Source organism: Psammomys obesus, unplaced genomic scaffold, assembly GCF_907164565.1.
Source record: "Psammomys obesus unplaced genomic scaffold, mPsaObe1.curated_primary_1811, whole genome shotgun sequence".
Lineage (NCBI taxonomy): Eukaryota > Metazoa > Chordata > Mammalia > Rodentia > Muridae > Psammomys > Psammomys obesus.
In genome coordinates this window covers 912,078-929,994 of record NW_026596073.1, presented here as the reverse complement: position 1 = coordinate 929,994, position 17,917 = coordinate 912,078, and the positions used below count along the sequence as shown (strand labels likewise).

At 36.3% G+C, this 17,917-nt stretch overlaps 1 protein-coding gene across 7 annotated transcripts in view; it reads right to left on the bottom strand.

The window, feature by feature from the left end:
* The window catches only part of Ppfia2 (PTPRF interacting protein alpha 2), a 504,690-nt gene that overhangs the window by 9,809 nt on the left and 476,964 nt on the right, over positions 1-17,917 (bottom strand). For 4 of the 7 annotated variants that reach the window (XM_055625946.1, XM_055625948.1, XM_055625951.1 and 1 more), the window contains 5 exons: positions 17,226-17,288; positions 16,060-16,089; positions 14,342-14,535; positions 10,967-11,064; positions 1,363-1,538 (listed from right to left, as the gene is read on the bottom strand). In XM_055625946.1, coding sequence (XP_055481921.1) covers positions 1,363-1,538; positions 10,967-11,064; positions 14,342-14,535; positions 16,060-16,089; positions 17,226-17,288 — 561 coding nt within the window. The remainder of the gene's footprint in view (positions 1-1,362; positions 1,539-10,966; positions 11,065-14,341; positions 14,536-16,059; positions 16,090-17,225; positions 17,289-17,917) is intronic. The other 3 variants (XM_055625947.1, XM_055625950.1, XM_055625953.1) reach the window with 1 other exon arrangement.

Below are 17,917 nucleotides of genomic sequence, written 5' to 3'. Positions count from 1 at the left end.
TTCTTTCTTTCTTTCTTTCTTTCTTTCTTTCTTTCTTTCTTTCTTTCTTTCTTTCTTTCTTTCTTTCTTTCTTCTTTTTCCAGTCTGAAGCTTTTATTTCAAATGCTTATTTTATTCCAACTAAGTATTTTATGTAAACTTTAAAATGTTAAACACAAAATAAAGTTGATTTACATTTGGATTTTTATCATGCTTAACAGGTACTTCACAAACTTGAAATTTAATATTTTTGGTGTTTTTGTTTGTGTGCTTGATTGCTTGTTTGGTTTCTTTGGGATAAAGTGTTATTTTGAAAGCAAAAGGCTGGGAAAACACTACCCCTGGCTGGCTTTGAACAAGTGATCCTCATGCCTCAGCCACCAAAGTGATGGACTCACAGGCATGCAGCACCATGTCCAGTTTAAACTTCACACATTTAAGGATTCCTGGACTCTAGCATTAAATAACATTATAATGTTATTTTAATGGGATGTACAGCAGATTGGAGGTACTTTGACTCTGCTGACATTTAGAGGTCACTTTAACACTCAGTTAACACGTAAGTATAACTGAAAGGACAAAGAGAAGGACTGCCACTCAGAGAGGCAGAGACTGAAGGCAGTTAGTCATGATGTATTGGGGAAGCATTGTAGGGGACTACACCATAAGCTCCAATTTCTGCCTCCTTACTTTTGAGTCAACTCATCACCTTAAAATTAAAATTCCAGTGTCAGAAAAAACTCAAATATATTAAAAGGAACAAGCCAGGGACACAGAGACATGTGCATATGATCTTAAGTAAAGGTCAAATCGAGCTTACAGAATTTGGATATGGGATTGTGTTTAACCAAGTAGAGAGAACAGGGACTGAAAGGAAGGCTACTCCGCAGGCACAAGGTGGGAGTTAGTGCAGTTGCAGGTAACAATATAAACTTTGCATTACTGAAGCTAGAAGAACTATTCTAATTTCTTTGTGGCAGATTTTGTCTCTAGCCCTGGCTGGCCCAGAACTCACTGTCTAGAGCAGGCTTGCCTCAAAGTCGAGATTTGCCTGCCTCTTTTTGTTGAGTACAAGGATTATGGTGTGTGCCATCATGCTTGGCTATTTTAAGTGTTTTTACCATAACGAAATGAAAAAGTCTGAGGAGCTACATATGCCTAATCGAACTGAAACAGTACTGTGCTCAGTATACACGTTTATATACATGACACTACTTCTTTTACATATATATATATATAATATATATTATATTATATTTTTCTGTACTAATTAAGACATATCAAATAGAAACAAAACCACATTTGCAGCCCTGTATTTTTCCAAAGGTTTCATTCGTTGTTGACCAGGACCTAGGGAAGAGCAGGACAGAGGGGCCTCCTTGCCTGGGTGCTCTGCGTTGGAATCTGCAGTAGTAAGGCCAAGCTGCTGTAGTCGAAGTTCTCGTCCAGGGCTATAAGCGAGCCGTGCACTCCACTCTCGAGGATGTTATTTGCGTATTCTCGAAGTCCAATCGCCTGTATCCAGCGAATAACTCTATCATTGCTCCACACTAAAACGTCTAGGGAAAAGAAGATGGATTCTAGCTGAAACGGGCCACAGGCTTCTGGCCAAATCACGGTTATGCTGATCTCCCTGCTCCTTAGAGCTCCTGGATCCTTTCTCTTACATGAACAGGCTGTTCTAATCCTCAGCCTCCCTGAAATCAATCTTGCTATTAGTTGGCACTTTTAGAACGCTTATTATTACTGAAAAGATAGCGTTCCTATCATGCTGGACACTCTGAACGTTGCTTGCTAGTTTTAAATCGGAACCTTGGGATCTAGCTGAAGTTGAGATTTTTGCCACCAGATGGGGATAACTCTCCTTCCGTCCCCCTCCTCTCTAGCCATCCTTCCTCCTTCCTTTCTTTTTCCTTCCTCTCTCTCCCTCCTTCCCTCACTCCATCCTATAGCCTGTCCTTCTCCTTTCCCCTCAGTATTATGCTTCTAAAGCTGATTTTCATTTGAAATGGTTTTTAACTACTACTTCAGTATTACATATGATTAGATGCCTGTTTTCCTCCTGAAATTGCACAGAAAACAGAACAGCAGCATAATACAGAAAGTACATTGACATTTCGGTATTGTTAAGCCATTTTTCCCCCAACAATTTACGAGTGAAAAACTGAAATATACATTGACACAGGTTGATTTTTCTTTACTTAAAAGGAGTTTTCATGAAGTACAAAATATTTAAACATTTACTTCCTAAACATAAAACCTTCAGAAATTAAAAAGGCCATCTGTGCCTGTTAAAGGCAAAACCTGGAAAAACATTATTTTCATTGATTCTATCATATCTTTTCATTCTGAATCAGCAGGATGATGCATACAGACTATATAATCATATGTAGACCATAATGCTCAGTACAAAGAAAAATTAAAGAATTAAAAATTAAGAAAAAGTAAAAGACATTCTCTACTTGAAAAAAGATCTGAGTGTTTCCTAGTGCCAAACTGAAATCCGCATTTCTGTAAATAGTTTTCTTTCTCAGTAAAATTTATATTAAATATATGTATATATATAGTTAATGTTTTGAAAAACTTTTACTAACAAGTTTTATTTCAGTTACGTGTTCTCATCATGTGCTTCCTCATGCATAACATTTAAACAAAATGATACCAGTGTCTCACACAGGAGCATTACCCTCAGCCACGGGTCTCTCTCTACAGTAATGGTAGCACTGATTTATGCTTATATATAAATATATATCCATTATGTATATATACGCATATATATATATCCATTACTTCTAATGTTTTCATATAATGGTGTGTTCTCTAGATACACTACGTCAATTTTATTTTTTAATTCTGTTTGAATACGTTAGTTAGAATATCTCTATTTCATATTATTACTCAGATATTTCAGTTTAAACCTACCATCATTATAATTGTCTTAGCTTTCAGTTTTTCTTTACCTTTTTATTACACATTTTAAAAATTTTATGCTAACTCCTTATTACAGTTCTAGTTTATATTATTCTGCCATAAGTCACAATAAAACTTGACTTACTCAAATTATCACTATTTGCAGATGATATGATAGTATACATGAGTGACCCCCAAAACTCTACCAGGGAACTCCTACAGCTGATAAACACCTTCAGCAAAGTGGCCGGATACAAAATTAACTCAAAAAAATCAGTAGCACTCCTGTATACAAAAGACAAAAGGGCTGAGAAAGAAATTAGAGAAACAACACCATTCACAATAGCCACAAATGACATAAAGTACCTTGGTGTAACCCTAACCAAGCAAGTCAAAGACTTGTATGAAAAAAAATTCAAGTCTCTGAAGAAAGAATTAGAGGAAGATATGAGAAGATGGAAAGATCTCCCATGCTCATGGCTTGGCAGGATTAACATAGTAAAAATGGCCATCTTACCAAAAGCAATCTACAGATTTAATGCAATTCCCATCAAATTGCCAACACGATTCTTTACAGACTTGGAAAGAAAAATTCTCAACTTTGTATGGAATAACAAGAAAGTGAGAATTGTTAAAACAATCCTCTACAATAAAAGATCTTCTGGAGGTATCTCCATCCTTGATCGCAAGCTGTACTATAGAGCAACAGTTATAAAAACTGCATGGTACTGGCATAGAAACAGAATGGTGGATCAATGGAATCGAACAGAAGACCTAGAAATAAACCCACACACTTACGGACACCTGATTTTTGACAAAGATGCCAAAACCATACAATGGAAAAAAGATAGCATCTTCAACAAATGGTGCTGGTCCAACTGGATGTCTACATGTAGAAAAATGAAAATAGATCCATACTTATCACCCTGCACAAAACTGAAGTCCAAGTGGATCAAAGACCTCAACATAAAACCAGACACATTAAATTGGCTAGAAAAAAAGTGGGGAATACCCTAGAACTCATTGGTACAGGAGAAAACTTCCTGAACAGAACACCAACAGCACAGGCTCTAAGAGCAACAATCAATAAATGAGACTTCATGAAATTGAAAAGCTTCTGTAAAGCAAAGGACACCGTCATCAAAACAAAGCGACTGCCTACAGATTGGGAAAGAATCATCACCAACCCTTTATCTGACAGAGGACTTATATCCAGTATATATAAAGAACTAAAGAAGCTGAAAAGCAGCAAACCAAGTAATCCACTTAAAAAATGGGGAACAGAGCTAAACAGAGAATTCTCTGTAGAGGAATATCGAATGGCAGAGAAGCACTTACAGAAATGCTCAACCTCATTAGCCATTAGGGAAATGCAAATCAAAACAACCCTGAGATTTCACCTTACACCCATCAGAATGGCCAAGATGAAAAACTCAAGGGACAACACATGCTGGAGAGGTTGTGGAGAAAGGGGAACCCTTCTCCACTGCTGGTGGGAATGTAAACTGGTACAACCACTCTGGAAATCAATCTGGTGCTTTCTCAGACAACTAGGAATAGTGCTTCCTCAAGTTCCAGCCCTACCACTCCTAGGCATATACCCAAAAGAGGCTCAAGTACACAAAAAGGACATTTGCTCAACCATGTTTGTAGCAGCTTTATTTGTAATAGCCAGAAGCTGGAAACAACCCAGATGCCCCTCAACTGAAGAATGGATGCAGAAACTGTGGTACATCTATACAATGGAGTATTACTCAGCAATGAAAAATAAGGAAATCATGAAATTTGCAGGTAAATGGTGGGACCTGGAAAGGATCATCCTGAGTGAGTTGTCCCAGAAGCAAAAAGACATGCATGGTATATACTCACTCATATAAACATACAATATAGAATAAACCCACTAAAATCTGTATATCTAAACAAACTAAGCAAAAGAGAGGACCCTAACTAAAATGTTCAATCCCCATCTTGAAAGGTAAAGAGGATGGACATCAGAAGAAAAAGAAAATAGGAAACAACCTTGGAACCTGCCACAGAGGGCCTCTGAAAGCTTCTGCAGTATAGACTGTCAAAGAAGATGCTGAGCCTGATGGCCAACTGATGGGCAGAGTGAATGGAATTCTATATAAGAAGTGGGAAATAGTAAGAGCTGGAGGGGACGGGAACTCCACAAGGAGAGCAACAGAACAAGATAATTTGAACACAGGGAACTTCCCAGAAAATTATACTCCAACCAAGGACTATGTGTGGAGATGACCTGGAACCCCTGCACAGGTGTAGCCCATGGCAGTTCAGTGTCCAAGTGGGTTATATAGTAATGGGAAGAGGGACTGCCTCTGACATAATCTGATTGGTCTCCTCGTTGATCACTTCCCCCTGAGGTGGGAGCAGCCTTATCAGGCCACAGTAGAGGACAATGCAGCCACTTTTGATGAGAACTGATAGACTAAGATCAGAAAGGAGAGGAGAACCTCCCCTATCAGTGGACTTGGGGAGTGGCATGCATGCAGAAAGGGGAGAGAGGGTGGGATCAGGAGGGGAGGAGGGAGGGGCTTATGGGGGGATACAAAATGAATAAAGTGTAATTAACAAAAAATTAAAAAAAACCTCACAAATAAAAAAAAACTTGACTTACTAAGAATGTAAATATCTTCTATATCTTGGCCGTTATATAGATAATTTACTTCAAATCTTTTAAATTCTTTTGCTCCACTACAGTAATTGAAGTGTTTCAGTTGTTGTTTGTTGTATCTCTGTGTATAATCTAAGCCCTCTAGTCATGATTGCCTGTGGGGATAATAATAATTTTCCCGATACACTCTTCAGATATGTATCCATGCTGCAACTTCTTTTATCTTCATAGTTTTTTTCTTCTAAGTTTGTGATTCTAATATTTATTCTCCACTTCAACTTCGAGATTCTGTTTTCTTAAAACTGTATTTACTCTGGCTTTAGTGTTAGGGAGCTTGAAGAATCCTAACTATGGATTACCTGCTCTGGATAAGTGTGAACATCCACCACTAGTTCACTTAATTTTACTAAATGCGTCAATTTTAGACTGATTTTCTTCAAAAAATGACAAGAAATGTCCAGTTTTCAGCCTCCCAATGTGTAGGTGTAAATGTGGACAAACACAGTTGTTCATGTTTGGTAATCTAAGACATACTAGCTCATTTCCGCAAATATATTTCATGCAAAATCTCCATCAGACATGTAGTTAAGACTATCAAGAAAATAACACATTTATGGCATTAAGACCAACTCTAATCATAAATTTTCTTATTCAGAACAGTCTCATGGCAATTATAATATTATAAATATCTTCCATAGCAAAATTATACCCTAGAATTTATGCGTAATAGGAATACTCTTGACCCAAACAACAAAAGGCTGGAGAGCAATGTCAACTGTTTCTTAGCAACGAATTAAAAGTTAGTACATTCTTGACACATTCCTCACATCAGAAACCTATTTTCTAAGGTCTAGGTTAATTGGCATTTCTGATAATGACAGAGAAGTCCATGCAGAATTGTGAACTGTTTCTCTAAATGCCCTCAGATCAATTGTCGGAAACAGGGGCTATTCATGATCCCGCTCACAGCCACTTATCCTATGTGGTTGTTTGTATGTAACACCGTGAATCAGTATGACTTTTTCTCAGGGCTCCCATCTAAGCAGCAACTGCCAAATAATAATAGAACATTTGCCACTGGGCAAAATGTGTAATTCTCCTGTTTTCACATTGATCTATTGTAAAAACTTTCCTGTAATGTGACCAAGCATAATGAAATCTAACTGGGAAAAATACTTCAGAAAGAACACTAAAAAGAGGGATCCCATAGACAAAATCTCCTTATTAAACAAAACATCTTTTGTTATGTCAAGCACACATTTCTTCCTAGGGTCTGTCCTTAGTCCATTAATTCTTGGATTTTAATTCATAATACACTTAAAACAACCTACCATTTCCTGGGGTCCAAAAAAAAAAAAAAAAAAAAAAACAATTAAAAAAAAAACTGTTTCAAACAGAGAAATACATTCTTGTTTCTTTGTAGCCATCTAAATGAAGTCTTAGAAGAATCAATAGTGTGTTTATCTATTCACTAATGAACAATGTATGGAAAAATACTTTCAAATATTCATCTTCATTAGCATTTAGGTTCTGCTTTCTAGAAGTAATAAATATAATGTTCAAATTTGCTAGAGATAAATTTTTTGAACTTGACAAAAATAAGTATAAGAAAACCTGAAACAGGTAATTTTAAATAAAAATACAGCAGTGTTAAACTTTAATATGGGAAGATGCCAATTTCTTATGTAAAAAGAAAAGATCCCAAGGGAAATTAAGATGAAAAGGGAGTTGTACCAACTTTGAGTGGTTAATGTAGCATAGACCCACTCAATATGATGAAATGCTTGTAAGTGTCAATTCATGGGTCATTGGAAATGGAAATGTAACTGATAAATACTTTCATATCTGTGCTGGATATTTTATGACAATAAAACTAAGTTCATCTCAGAGGATATAACCTCAATTTAAAAATGTCTCCATATTATCAAGTTGTAGACAGCCCTAGAAGGCATTTTCTTATTGATTGATGGGGGAGAGCTGGGCCCATTGTTGAGTCATACTATACCTGGACCAGTGGTCCTGGGTTCTATAAAAAAGCAGACTAAGCAAGACATGAAGAGTAAGTCAGTAAGCAGCACTCCTTCATGGTCTCTGCACCAGCTCCTATCTCCAGGTTCCTGTCCTGTTTGAGTACCTGTCCTGTTTTCCTTCGATATGAACATTGATATCAATATTCTAAGTCAAATAAGTGCTTTCCTATCCAACTTGGTTTTGGTCATGGTGTTTTGTCATAGCAATAGAAACCCTAACATAGAAAATATCTAAATCCAACCCTCCTCCTTGCTGGTGGGAATGTAAACTGGTACAACCACTTTGGAAGTCAATCTGGCGCTTTCTCAGACAATTAGGAATAGTGCTTCTTCAAGACCCAGCTATACCACTGCTAGATATATAACCAAAATTTGCTCAAGTACACAACAAGGACATTTGCTCAACCGTGTTTGCAGCAGCTTTATTTGTAATAGCCAGAACCTGGAAACAGACATCCAGACGTCCATCAACGAAGGAATGGATACAGAAATTGTGGTACTTTTACACAATGGAATACTACTCAGCAATCAAAAATGAGAAAATCATGAAATTTGCAGGCACATGGTGGGAACTAGAAAAGATCATTCTGAGTGAAGTATCCCAGAAGGAGAAAGACAAACATGGAATATACTCGCTTATATAGACCTAAAAGATATGATAAACCTAATGAAATCTATACACCTAAAGAAGATAATCAAGAAAGCGGACACAGGGTAAGATGATCAATCCTCACTTAGAAAGACAAATGGGATGTGCATTGAACGTATGACAGGAGTCTACCGCAGAAGGCATCTGAAAGACTCTACCTAGCAGTGTTTCAAAGCAGATATTAAGATTCATAACCAAACCTTCGGCAGAGTACAGGGAATCATATGAAAGAAGGGGAGTTAGTATGATGTGGAAAAGATAAGAGCTCCACAAGGACCAAATACATCTGGGCACAGGGTCTTTTCTGAGACTGACACTCAACCAAGGACCATGTATGGATATAACCCAGAACCTCTGCTCGGATGTAGCCCGTGGTAGCTCAGTAACCAATTAGTTTCCCAAAGTAAGGGGAACAAGGACTATTTCTGACAGGAAATCAATGGCAGGCTCTTTGACCTCCTGACCCCTAAGGGAGGAGCAGTCCTATTAGGCCACAGAGGAGGTCTTTGCAGCCAGGCCTGAAGATACCTGATAAAACAGTATCAGATGAAAGAGGAGGAGGTCCTCTCTAATCAGTGGACTTGGAAAGGGGCAGGGAGAAGATGAGGGAGGGAGGATGGGATTGGGAGGGAATGAGGGAGTGGGATACAGCTGGGATACAGACTTAATAAAATGTAACTAATAATAAAAATAAAATAAAAAATATCCTATCATGAAAAAATCAAATTCTCTTTGAAAACATGAGGACATAGAACGCTGCACTCTAGCAGCCAAGCATGTTGGTATCTGGCTGCTATCCCCAGTCCTCAAAAGACTGAAAAAGGAAGATGAGAAGTTCATGCAGAGCTGGAGCGATTTAAAACGTCCTTGCTTCAAACCAGAAGCAGTTGATTGAAGAAAGGGAAAAGGAAGGGAGCCTACCACAGATATCTTCTGAAAAACTTCACCAAGCAGGAAATTGAAGCAGATGCAGAGACCCACAGCCAAACTTTGATCAGAGCTCAGCGAGTCTTATGGGAGAAGGTAGATAGAAGGACTCAGAGGGGACAGGAGCTCCACAAGGAGACCGACAAAGCCAACAAATCTGGACCCAGGGAGCTCAACTGAGACTGATGCATCAACCAAGGACCATTCATGGAGAGGATCTAGATTCCCTTCTCAGATGTAGCTCATAGGGAGCTCAGTCTCCAAGTGAGTCCCCTAATAGGGAAGCAGTAGCAGTCTCTGACATGAACTCAGTTCCCTACTCTTTGATCACTTCTCCCTGGCTGGGTGACTTTAGCAGGCCAGGGAGGAAGAGGATCCAGGCAGTCCTGATAAGACTTGATTGGCTAGGGTCAGATAATAGGGGAAGAGGACTACCTCCTTTTAATACACTAGGGGAAGGGAGGGGAAAGAAGGAGGGAGGTGGACCGGGAGGAGATGAGGGAGGGGCTACAATCATGATACAAAGTGAGTAAATTGTAAAAAAACTAATAAAATAATAAAATAATAATAATAATAATAATAGGAAAATATCTAAATCCTTCCTCAAAAACATTTAGACAAAATTAACATTTTCACACTTAACAAAATATAGGCAGATTGACATTATTTACTAAAAAACAAAGGCTTCATATATGTTACATCCAATAACTTGTTTTTCATTAACAATAAGATCTAATGGTCTCTAACACATGAAAATCTAACATATTGGTTTTTAAATCATGTTTTCACCTCTATATTATGGTAATCAGGTAGTTTGATATAACAGTTTGATATATATCCCCAAACTTTCCTATGTTGTATGCTTGATATGATATACTGAACTTAGCATGGAACCCTTAAGCGGAAACTAATAAGAGGTCATTAGGTCAATCATGGGTACTTCCCTTCAAGGGAAATAACCTAACTCTTGTGGTCCTTCCACTAATTCTCATAAGCGGGTTGCTATACAAGACCAAGTCCAGTAAGATCCAGAATATTATCTGACAATGTAAATGTTTATAAGCTCCCTTTGCTTCCCCCATTGTTAGCCATCATGAGGTTATGAGGACAAGGAGATGCCTACAAAAGTCTCTGCCATGCTGTGTGGATTTTTAACTTCGCAAACTGGGAGCTTTATCGTTCCTTTCGAAAGTTAGCTTACCTTGGATATTTTGTTACAGTAACTGAAAACTGAATAATGGAATGGTTAATTGTTAGATATAGTACATTCTGAGTGCATATGCGACATTGACTGTCTTTGCACACAGAATGATTGCAGCAGTTAGCCTTGCATCGTAACACAATTCTGAAATGAAGTTATGAATGCACGGGTGAACTTTAGATGAAAAGTATTTATAAAATTTCTACATATTTTGAAATTTATTATATAACTATTTATGAAAGTAATTCTGAACACTGAAATTAAATTCAAATGATACAAACCAAGATGAACTAAGCTAGAAACAACATACCATGTTTTCTGAATTGTAATGACAACATACCTTTAAAAATTGACAAAAATGTCTAAAGAGCCATTTTTTTTAAAATAGGTAGAATAGTAGGTTCAGAGAAATAAATCTACTTCTAAAAATTCAAGAGTATATATCTAAAATGATTGAGCCTATGGTATGTCAATATTCTTTTCAGTGTTATAATTAGGGACAAAACAGCAATGATACTTGAAACAAAATGTGTAAAACTTTCTGATGATGATTGCATCATATACATCATCTTATGTTTAAGAATTGAGATGTAAAAATATCCACAGTAAGGACATCCTTTACTAAAAGAGGATGTTACCTTTGATTTCATGTTGGCTTGCTTCTCGTCTTCTCTCTAGTTCTTTTCTATCATAATTCAATCTTTTCAAGCACATAATTCCATACTGTAAACTTGTCCTAATTTCATAAAAGAGAAGAAACATTAAATTGCATTAGCAGATGAAGAATGGTCTGTTAATAATTCTGGTAAATTCTATATTACTTCTATATAAGCATATTTATTAATTACATTCATAATTACATCCTATAGTTGTTATCCTAAGAATAAAATTATCCTAAGAATAAACTGTTTCAAAAAATATTTGAAGAATTTGATATTCATAATTTTGAAAATCATTATGCATTGTTAATTATACATATGTATACATATGCAAAATTATATATAGTTATGCAGACAGTTGTGCATCTGTCTTAAACTTGGCTTTTTTTGCAGTAAATTTTAGCAAATTAACATTTTACTTCTTCACAAAGAACTTAATGTCTCTCTTTAGAGACAGAAATAAATTTGTAGGAATTCAATGATTCTTTGGTTGATAAAAATATATAAAATTAAGTAGTAAGGCAGAGCACCAAATAAGAACAAATAGCCAACAAGATAAGAGACAAACAAGTGTGTAAAAAAGAACAAGTCTGAATTTACTGAGACTGCAAAAGGCTTCTGTGAAAAAGAAAACTTCACAGCACTAACATGGCTAGGATACAAGAAAGGTTGGGCTATTAGGGGGATAGGAACATTATTTATAGTACTTAAGTACTATGGATGAACTTTTAGAGGTGTGGTGATATTGAGGCACACTATGTAGAGTTGAAATTCAGCCTAGGAATTAAGAAGTAAATACAGTTGTATATCAGAAATCCGGATATGCCAAAGCAGGGCTTGCGTTTCATGGATGAGATGTATTCTTGGGGAATTTTCACAGGAGGAAGGGATATTAATAAAAACACATGTTATTTTTTCATTGTTTGGGGAGTAATGTTCTTATAAAAAATAGGACATAGGAAAATGATGATCCTAGAAAAGAGAAAAATAAAAAGGTCTCATAACATAAGTTATGAAAAAGAAAAACCCTCACAGATGTCCAAAGAAAAGAAATAATAAAATTCTATTTAGTAATGATAGATTGATTAATATTAGAAATAAAGAAACAGGAAGAGTATGATAGAAAAAAAGGGCTTCCAAGATCAAAAGTGATGATCATTGACTACTGTTCATTGCCCAAATGTTTAGCAGTAGATATATTTTCAGACATGAAACCAAACAGTCTTTACATAAATACTGGATGCATTTCTACAATATATGTTTTAATAGCAACAAATGTGACATAAACATCTGAAACCTTAGAAAAAAGAACATAGACATATGTCTCTCTAAATGCATACATTGAAGCCTTGACTCCCATAGCCCAAAATGTTACTATATCTGGGGATGAGACCTTTAGTAGGCAAACAACATAAACAATATCATCAAGTATGCCCTAAGCTATTCTTTTTCTTTTTCATTTTTTTCATCATCATTAAATACAATTTATTCACTTTGTATCCCTGCTCTAGCCCCCTTCCTCATCTCCTGCTGCCCTCACCTACCACAAGGGTGGACTTCCCATCCTAGTCCACTGATAGGGGAGGTCCTCCTCCCCTGCTACTTGACCCTAGCCTATCAGGTCTCATCAGGACAGTCTGGATCCTCTTTCTCTGTGGCCTAGTAAGTCCACTTCGCCAGGAGGAGTCATCAAAGAGCAGGCAACCTAGCTCATGCCAGTGACTTCCCCGGCTCCTCTTACGAGGGAACCCCCATAGAGACTTCTTATAAGAAGAAATAATTTGGAAGATCACAGAGAGTAAGAGGGTGGACTTGTAGAAGGATCATACACAGAGACACACAAAGAGAATGGGAGGCCTCCAAAGAAAAACAGACCTATCCATACCTCAGTCTTACCCTTTATTACCACCTAAAGTAGAGGCCACAAGGCTACAACCTAGGATATACAAAGCAGTATAACTATAAGCCTTCTGAAACCTGATAGACGATAAATTAAAAAAGAGGTTTGTTCCTTCTTTCCATATATTCACAGCTTTTAAACAAAACATTCGGTAGAAGTTTCTCAGAACTAATATGCTAATAATAAAAAATGTTAGCAGTTATGTAAAAGCCCAAAGCACAAAGAATATGTGCTTCGTAGAAGAAGTACTTCATAGAAGAATTTCTTCTCAGTTAATTTTTTCTAGTATGTCTTTAAGTTACATTGTTTACGGTCACATAGCTTTGTATTCTGAAATTATGAATATTCAGTTATTCTTCATAAAACCTCTCTTTTGTTCATAGATTTTTTTTCATTTTATTTTGTGTGTGAATGTTTTTCTTGCATGCATATGTGTGCATCATATACATGCTTGATACCCAGGGATGTCAGAAAAGGGCATCAGACCACCTGAGCTGGACTGACTGATGGTTGTAAGCCACCATAGGGGCTGGGAATTGAATCCGGGTCTTCTGCAAGAGCAACAAGTGTTTTTAATCACAAAGCCATCTCTCTACCCCATAAATAATTTTCTTATGTAAAATAAAAAAAAATCTCTTAGTGTATCAAAGCAGATACTAAGACTCATCACCAAACCTTCAGCAGAGTGCAAGGAATCATATGAAAGAAGGGAGAGTTAATATGACCTAGAGAGGCCAGGAGCTCCACAAGGACCAAATGTATCTGGGAACAGGGGTCTTTCATGAGACTGTTTCTCCAGCCAAGGACCATGTATGGATATAACCTAGAACATCTGCTTGGATGTAGCCCATGGTACCTCAGTATCCTGTGGGTACACTAGTAAGGGGAACAGGGACTATTTCTGACAGGAACTCAATGGCAGGTTCTTTGACTCCCTCTTGTCCCCCAAGGGAGGAGCAGCACTGCTAGGCCACAGAGGAGGACTTTGCAACCAGGCCTGAAGATACCTGATAAATAAGGGTCAGATGAAGGGGAGGAGGTCCTCCCCAATCAGTGGACCTTGAAAGGAGCAGGGAGGAGATGAGTTAGGGAGGGTGGCTTTGGCAGGGAATGAGGGAGGGGGATACAGCTGGGACACAAGGTTAATAAACTGTAACTAATATTTAAAAAATTTAAAAATTTAAAAAATTAAAAAAAAATCCAATCAAGAAAAAACAAAATTATGCACTATGAGAATAACTCTTACATGGACCTTTGCATAAATTTCAGGCATATAAGAAAAACATAGCTCTCATTAGAAAAACCCTCACTGTGCTGCCCGAACACTTGTTCTAAGTAGACGACACATGCCTTTTGAACACTAAATATTTAATTTCTACTGCCCTTTTTTTCAATGTTTGTTAGCTGCATATTGTTTATGGTTTCACTTTTGTCATTCTTTGCTGAAAACCTACCGATGGAAGCTATCCACCATTTTTAAATGGACACGAAGATCCTTTTTTGTGAGGTGATCTAACATCCTTGCATCAACCAAGCATTCCATGAAGTAACTTCTGTACTGAGGTAACCCCAGGCTGGGGAGCCATTCATTTCCAATCCACTCATGGTTCATATCTCCATAAGCCAGCGTCTGTAGGAAGACCGGACACTGGAATTGTTTTATAGCAGTCAAGTTTTTTAACCAATAGGATGAAATGGTAAATGGAGAGTATTAACAATTATTGTAACTGGAATTTCATTAATATGATACATGTGTCAACAAAGAAGAGATAATATTTAACCTACATGTATTTTATTTAATTTAGCACAAAATAAAGTCTGCATAATTTGTTAGAACATACAAAAATATTAACTTCATTTGTATTTCAAGAAAATAAATTTTGTGCAAATATGTGTTTTATTAATGAAAAGCATATAGCTAGATATACAGTATTCCATCTCTATACTGGTAGAATTTTTGTTTTTAAAGTACTATGCAATTTCCTTCTTATCAATGGTCCTATTGTCATTGCCCCTGTATTATAGCAAAGCCTGATGTGATACAGAAATCTCAATAAACAAATAGAGAAAAAATAGTGAGGGTGAAAGACAGCATGCTGAGAGTTAAGCCAGCATTATGTTTCCAAGAGGAGCATATATCTGGCATTTCATTATTTCCCCTGAAGAATCCTTAACCAGAAATCAGTCAATTTAGATTATGTCTGTAAAGAAGACATGATGAAAACTGAGACAGATAAGCCAATTCTTATATTTTTTGTGTGTGATGTAAGCATTGATCTTGCCGCATAATATTCAAAACAGGTAAAAGAATTGTCATATCCAATATCATTACAAACCCAATTTTTATAAAAGGATCATTCATTTTTGAGACTGTCAATTTAAAGGATGTATATTATTAATTATTTAAAGGATATTAATTTTAGAGTTATCTACTTAGTTCCTATTTGTGCTATGAATTCACAGTTCTAATTATAATATGTAAATATAGGAAAATATGAATGTTCATTTTTTTTAAATTATGAAATTTGTTTCAGTTTCAAAATTAATTATAATCCTTTGCTAGAGAATGCTTAAATAAAGATTCTTATAAAGGTACCAAATTTTATTTACTTTCTCAAATTTATTCTTCCGGTTACTCGCCGTGAAGAAATACTGAATAAGATTTGCACTATTTTTGGTGCACACAACTTATTTAATATACATTTCTGTGTCTTGTAATCAGTTTAATAATTGGGACTGAACCTGTCTCACACTTGCTCTGCTAACACCTTTTGTTTTCCCACCAACCCCCAAACATGACACATGATACCATAAAGCAAATGGAACACCAAAAAAGTCTTTGTACATTTCCCCAGTGATCCAACGTGAATGAATACATATCTTGGTTACATATACTACAGAGGAATTTCAGATAAATTTAAGTTGTAGGTCCATCCTTGAGGAAGAAAGAAAATTATCCTCTTATATATACCAATTATGAAATGATAATCATCATAGTTATAAAATACGGTATGTAAAGATGCACGTATAATATTAGGTAAAATACTAATTTAAGTATATATGGCATTCTCATTACTAAGGTAAGTGATGACTTCAAATATCACGATCTACAATTGTTTCCTCATTTGTATCTGAATAGTTTACTACATCTTAAAGCATATGAGTTTCCTACCTGGGCCCAGCTTCCTTCCTCAGATTCTTTCTGGGTTAGCAGCAGGAAGTGATTAATAAAGCAGGCAAACATAAATTAATTTCAAATGAATACTGGAATAAATTCTACGAGAAGCATGACTTTAATTTAGTATGTTAATTATCATGACATAAGCAGACATGCATAGTATTATCCCCATTCACTCTCCCAGATACAAAAAACACAACACAATTTAATTAACTCTAATTTAAATATACGTAAAACACACGGGAGTTTATGAGTTTTGTAAAAAACTTATATTTGTCATTTTCAAATGTATATAAAAATTTAAATTTATTACAAACTTATGGTTATGTATTATAGAATACATAAAGTTTACATAATAGAAATTAATGAAGTGAAGAAAACCATATCTTTTTGTCACAGTTTATGGGTAAACAAACCCAAAAACAACCAAAAAAGAAGAAAGTATGTAAAAAAAAAAATTCAACTTAGGATGTGCCTTTACATTGTTGCCTTTTGCAGCATTGCGTTCTAGATAATCAAAAATTTAAGTGGGAACTAAAGTGAAAGTCCTTAAAATGAAGTTGCTAGATGTAAAATACATAGTGTTCCCAACTTTTTTCCTTCTCATGAAAAATTACTCTATAAAACATCACATTTTCACACCTGGTGACTGGAGTCCTCAAAGTTATTTAAAACTGATTTTAAAACCAAATGAACGAAACGCTTCGATATGTTTTTCTTAGAGGTCTATATGTGGGTGGCAGAGCCCAAGAAAGTATATACCCACACTGAAACTGAAGATTCAATGTAATCTTTTCTACAAGATTAAGAATGATTTAGTAACATATATTCCTTTGACTATGCCCAGTCCTAGGAGGCACTGACTACCAAAATTTCCAATGTTCTAAATTTTACTAAATTATTTCTTATTGTTTGAATCTTACAACACGTAGACTCTTAGGATGAAAAGCAATAGCAGTCTAACACTGATTCATTTTAAATTGTCAAACAAGCAAGCTAGAGTAAAGGTTTTCCCAAAGCGTCAGTTATCTTTTTGTGCAACTACATAACCACACCCCATCTCTACGGTTTATGCTAAATACATTCCTCATCTATTACTCCCCCTCTATCTATGACAGCACAATCATTTTGTTCAGGTTTAACATAACTATAAAACTAACCGTTTTTGCTGGAGCTGCAAGATTTTCCATTTCTTCATGGGTCACCCATACATTTCCTGAAGGCTAGTGAGGAGCCCACAGGAAACAGCGTCATCCATGGAAGGGAACCGGGGTAGAGAGAAAGGAGGCACCTCTGTCAGTCAGTACCATCGCACACTTCACATTGATCCTGATCTGCGCATGTGTCATGAGCCTACAGCTGGGAGCCTGTTTCTTCTATTCAAGGGAATAACTGAACAGAGACAGGCAGTGATACTCATTTTTGTAATAATTCTTTGGCTCTTAAAAAAAGTTCCATGGCAAAACTTCACATTCTATGGGCTGGAGAGATGGCTCAGAGGTTAAGAGCACTGGCTGCTCTTCCAGAGGACTTAGGTTCGGTTTCCAGCACCCACATGACAGCTCACAACTATCTGTAACTTCTGTTCCAGGGGATCCGACACCCTCACAAAGACATGCATGTAGTCAAATGCCAATGTACATAAAAACTAAACCTGTAAACCTTCACATTCTTAAATAATATGACCATCAGATCAAGTTTTTAAAAAATGACAAACTGGCTTCTAACATGATAACCCAATATACTAGCTGTTTATCAAGAGAATTTCATTTGCACATTTTTTTATTCATCAACATCCTTCAAAACAGTAATGAATGTCACAGAGAAACTGAAAGCCTTGTAGACTATTTGG